Consider the following 6,000-nt stretch of genomic DNA (forward strand, 5'->3'; position numbering starts at 1 on the left):
AACATCATGGGCATGTACTCCTTCCATTACACTTCTGAGCTTTTCATAGAAGTCGGTTTTAGTTTCAATGTCTGCTTCATTAGTTGGTGCATAGCATTGAATTAGAGTAAGTTTAACATATTTTGAATGGAATCTTGCTGTTATTATTCTCTCATCTATAGGTTTCCATTCTATAAGAGCTTTACTTGCTTGCTTATTCATTATGATGGCTACACCTTCTCTATGGATATTATCTTTTCTCCCAGAGTAAACTATCTTCTGTCCATTTGTTGTTATAACTGACCCATTACCTGTCCATCTGCATTCACTTATGCCCAGTATATCGATGTTATAGTTCAACATTTCTTTTTCAATTTGCGCAGTTTTTCCTACTTCGTACATGGTGCGGACATTCCATCCACCCACTCTAAGTAGGGATTTTGGTCTCAGATGTCCATTTCTCGTGTTATTAGCTTCATCTCTGCTTTCACTAATAACAGTCATTCCATCAACAGTTTGATGAATGTCTCCTTGAGTACCGGTGAAGTTATTTTGATTTACTAGTGTGGTTTCCGTAGCGTAGGTTTTTTTTACATGATAGGGGTGCTGGCCCTATGCATAACTCTCCTCCCTTTCTCATCCGTGCTTGAGACCGGCAATGGCGGAGGACCTGTGGCTTTTCTGTAGGGGATTCCATCCCTTAGACGATTGCTGTTGCTAACGAGTTCCATCTACCCGGATTTTCTGTCTGGATTTACTTCCATAGCCTTTGATTCAAAAATCCAATCACAAGGCAGTGATGCTATTTAATCCATAGCTGGGGCAAGGCTAATGAGTGCTAGGGCATGTCCACACGCCGGTGGGCCTACACACTGCATTTCTAGGGCCCTTGCTGCTCCGAGATCCTCTACAGATAATGCCTAGGTCATATACCTAGTTACCGTGTGCTGTCGCGGGGAGGCACTGTAGAAGTCTTGGACAGTGTAGAGGCTTTGTACTGGCAGGAGAGATTTACGCACTCGACTCTCTTTTCACCCACAAGTGAGTTAGCCAGCGGCAATGTTTGAGTATTAAACCCCCACTACACTAGACGCATACACAATCCCTGTGGCAGAGCCACCAACACACAGATTCAACAATATTGTCGAATTATTCACTTGCAGGTGAATAATTTATCTGTGATATTTCTTAGTTTATGTTGTCAAAGTTGAACCAATTTGGCTGCTAAAAGCGATTTATTAATATATCAATATAGTATCACTTTCATTATTGATTAAAAAAATAATTCTTTTTATATCTCATAGCTCATGTCCCTTTAATTATCAACTTCTGTCGATTCAATTAGTTAATTTATAATATTGAAACTGATTTGTTTATAATAGAAGCTTTAATATGACAAATTTATCAATAAATAAATGATGTGCAATAAAACGTCATTTTTAAATATTTTTTTTAATATAAAAGAGGGACGGAAAATACATGTCAAACTTATGGATTGAAAATAAACTGACAACACCATAATGATTGCTAAAAATAAAACGACAAACAGACAAATAATAGTACAGAAGACAAAACATAGAAAACAAAAGACTAACTGGCCACATTTTTGTTCGGTCTCAATCTTTTTATAATTTACGCATTCTATATCACCAAAAAAAAATAATATATATTTAAACATCAAGATCGACAACATTTGCGGCCACTTCCATTCAAGACAAAAACCGTAAGAAATTAGCGCATATGCTAAAATTGAGGACCAAAAATTCCTAAACGCTTTACCAAATACAGCTAAAGTAATTCATTTCTGGGGTAAAAAAGCCTTAGTATTTTAAAAATTCAAAGTTTTGTAAACAGTTAATTTATAAATATGACCATATTAATGATAAGTCCTGTCAAAACAGAAGTGCTGACTAATGGGCTGGTGATACCCTCGGGGAATAAAAACTCCACCAACGCTAGCAGTGGCATCGACCCAGTGGTTGTAAATGAACTCATCATTTGTATTTACGCCAGTAGAGATCGGATGTGCGGAACAAGAGAAATATTGTTTTATATGCTCTTACCTTCAGAATTCCTAAAATAAGTAAAAGGTAACCACGGACGACAAGATAAATAATAGGTCGAAGAGACACAGTCATGTAAACATCATGCCAAAATGTGAATGACAGACTGTCCCAATTTAGGAGCCTGTAATTCAGTGGTTGTCGTTTGTTGATGTGTTTCATATTTGTTTTTCGTTCATTTTTTGTACATAAATTAGGCCGTTAGTTTTCTCGTTTGAATTGTTAAAACAATACATTTGTCATTTCGGTGCCTTTTATAGATGTCTATGTGGTACGGGCTTTGCTAATTGTTGAAGGCAGTAAGGTGACCTATAGTTGTTAATTTCGGTGTGATTTGTTCTCTTGTGGAGAGTTGTCTCATTGGCAATCATACTATACCACATCTTCTTTTTTATACAAACAACACCATGCCGAAATGTTAAATGACTAAGAAACAAGACAACACCATGCCGAAATGTGAAGCAACGAATAGACAGAGACAATACCTTTTAAAATGTAAAAACAACGAAGATACACAGACAACAATATCCGGGATGAAAAACAACGAAGAGACAAAACAACATCATCCCGGAATGTAATGAGATTCGGAAAACAGCAAGCTGAAATTTAAATGACAAAGATACACCGACAACATGATGCCTCAATATACAATGACGAAGTGACACAGACAAAGCAATGTCAAGATGTAAAACGACGAAGGTACGCAGACAACACTTCGCCGAAATGTTAAACGGCAAAGGTACACAGACAACCCCATGCCAAAATGTTAAACGGCAAAGGTACACAGAAAACACCATGCCAAAATGTTAAACGACGAAGGTACACCGACGACACCATGCCAAAATGAAAAACGACAAAGATACACAGACAACACCATGCCAAAATGTAAAACGACGAAATGACGCTGACAAATACAAGTAAAAATGTAAAAGGATGCAGAGAAACATGCAGGCAACATCAGGCCGAAATTTCAAAGGAATACAAATAACACTTGTTCATGTGTTAAAGCCGACAAGCAAAGTACAATGGATGTTTCTGTTGTAATATAGCAAAGTACAATGGATGTTTTTGTTGTAATATAGCAAAGTACAATGGATGTTTCTGTTGTAATATAGCAAAGTACAATAGATTTTTATATTGTAATAAACCAACTACAAGTTAAATACAACAAGTGATGATTAGCGTAATTCTATTTTCTACATTTTGATACTTATACATGTTATATATGATTTTATTGAAATTTTTTCTATAAAAACAAAATTCAGGAAACTATTTTTTGCGCTTAAACAAATATATTGTAAATTACTATTAAAAATATTTCGTGTATCTGAACAGTTTCTCTGGGTTAACCTTCACCATGTACGCTTACACTAGAAAGTTTGTTGGCAAAGCTTTAATAACATACTTGTTAGAATCAAATAAAATCTATTGAATAATTCATCACTTTTAAGTAACCCACGAATTGATCTGTAAAACATATAACACAAACAAACTGTAAATATATAGTTTAAATTAGGTCGTAATGTTATTGAATGAGACATTCATTTTACTTTTATAACAGTCAAGCATGAATATCCACCATTCACGTACATATTGGGATAGCCTGCTTTGACATTTAATGTATCTTTTACATTCAGCAGAACAGCTATAACACCAGTTCCAGTATGTAGGGAGCTAGTACCTGTCGGGATACTGTCAGGTCTAAAGTGTACTTGACTTATCATGTTTCCATTCCTTACAATTTTGAATTGAGCTCCAAAAGAATATGAATTAATATATGCACCAACCAAATACAATCCTTGCTTTTCACAGGTAAATGTCCCTGAAGATCTGAATTTATCAATATTTCCAATTCCATTTGATAACTTCACATCACTAAACTTTATTATCTCACCAGAATTATATTTTATAGAATGAGGAGCACACGATGTTACTGCAACTATAATGAGAAACAATGTTATTATATACAGCCTGTATACGCGCAAGCTTGTGTGTGTGTGGCTGTATGTGTGTATATGCATATGTTTAAATAAATCGCAAGTTTTCGACAAAACTTGTCCGACTTTATAGTATATCAAATGTGATTAGGAGCGTTTCTATTCGTTGGTAAAATTATGAACTCAGATGAGCTAGGTCAGATTGTGTTTTGGCACCAAAAAAAAAGAAGATATGGAGTAATTGTAATCATATAAGTTGCAACTGTTCTAACTTTGAACACGTTATGTCCGGCGAAGACGCGACATCCTTTCCGTAGAGTTAGTGTTACACAGTCTTTAGTTTTCTATGTTGTTTGTTGTAGACTGATGTTTGTTGTTTTGTATTTTTTCGTGTTTTTTTTTTCAACTGCATTTCGACACATGATTTTACATAAATGGGCATATACTAAATTTTGTATCGAGTTCAAGATTTTAGACAGGACATATTTATCAGGATTTCAGCGAATATCGGTGAATTCAAATTTTGCAGACATTTAACATGTACATAATGTGTGATTTGTGATATAATTTTAATGAGACTAAATGCAACTTTCTGTATTAATAATTTTAGGTTCAAGAAAATTAAATATCAAATGTACTAACCATTCTCAATAGTACTATTAACTTCCGATTCAACAAATGACATTTTTAATTCTGTTAAATGTTGTTTTTCTTTCAGTTGAACAATATCACCCTTAAGTGTATTGTCTGTTTTATTCAAAGAATATATCTCTGAGGAGGAAATGTTCTGCCTCGTCATCAAGGTTGTAAGATTACGTCCTATTTTCACTTCAAGTTCAGTAACTTTCCGGTCAGATGTTAAAGTTTTGTTATAAAGAGCTAAAAAGTCCTCTTTCCGCGCATTTCCATCTGAAATTAGTTGATTTACTTTCGAATTGATCATTTGAATTGTCCTGGACAAGTTATCGGTATTGTTTTGATAGACAGTAGCGGATTTATTAGAAATACAGTCACATACGACTTTGAGATGTTTTAAATTTTGTATTTCCAATTGCGAATTTTGGTTTTCAGTTTGAAGGATATTATAGTTTTGTTGTAAAGTTGAATAGTCTCTTTTCAACTTTTCAGTTTCAATTTGTATGCCCTCAGTTTGATTGTACAAATGATCCAGTTTCTTTGAATCTGAATTATACATTGCGACCGTTGCTTTTAAAACACGGATTTCAGCTTTTGAATCTGTCAGTTCATGTTGTAATTGGACAACAAATTGTTGCAGCTGACGACGTGCTCGACTCTCGTCAGTTATCATGTCCATCAACATATAATAGTGTTTATCTATCATTAATCCAGGATTCGTTGTTCTTGGGGTACTGCTATCAATGAGAAATCCTTTACAAATGGACATTGTAAGCAATAAAATAAAAAGAGCCTCCATTGTACTTCAAAAGTATTTGATCTGTGATTAGGGTCAAATATTTGTTATCTGTTTTATCAGTCACATGCATGTACAAAACATAAATCTAGCACAAGGTCGTCGGATATGAAGTTGTCACGTGTTCTATTTTGTTTAGTACAAAATTATTTAAGTGACAATCCTAAATTGAATAACTATCGGCCTTTTTCAATTTTAACTTAAAAAAAGTAACTTAATAAAGGTAGTTCTAAGGAAGGCAATCAAAAGACATAAGTCGAATTAAGACAAACGAACACATTGGACAAAAACAAAAAAAGACTGCGTGCTGATGAGGCAAGGGCGGATCCAGGATTTTATATCAGGGGGGGGGGGGGGGGGAGCTCAAAGTTATATAATTATAAAAAAATTGAGGTAAAATTATTGAAATATTCTTCTAAGGAGTACAATATAGGTATTTCGAACTATTGTGTGGTAAAATTAGCGAGAAATTCAAATTTCAAGCAGAAACCGTCTAAATTCATCCAGAAAACAATCTACAATCACTTGTGACTGACTGACGGATGGACAGACAGAGGTAAAACAATATGTTATGATGGCAAGGTCTCCC

General features: G+C 34.6%; 1 protein-coding gene across 1 annotated transcript; it reads right to left on the reverse strand.

Moving 5' to 3' along the window:
• Positions 1-3,167: 3,167 nt before the first annotated feature.
• On the reverse strand, positions 3,168-5,446 carry LOC143043420 (uncharacterized). Its single transcript, XM_076215732.1, has 2 exons — positions 4,622-5,446; positions 3,168-3,981 (listed from the first exon to the last, which is right to left on the reverse strand). The coding sequence occupies exons 1-2, from the start codon at positions 5,412-5,414 to the stop codon at positions 3,584-3,586; spliced, it is 1,191 nt and encodes a 396-aa protein (XP_076071847.1). The 5' UTR covers positions 5,415-5,446; the 3' UTR covers positions 3,168-3,583.
• Positions 5,447-6,000: the final 554 nt, after the last annotated feature.

The sequence above is a fragment of the Mytilus galloprovincialis genome, chromosome 8, assembly GCF_965363235.1.
Source record: "Mytilus galloprovincialis chromosome 8, xbMytGall1.hap1.1, whole genome shotgun sequence".
Taxonomy (NCBI): Eukaryota; Metazoa; Mollusca; class Bivalvia; order Mytilida; family Mytilidae; genus Mytilus; species Mytilus galloprovincialis.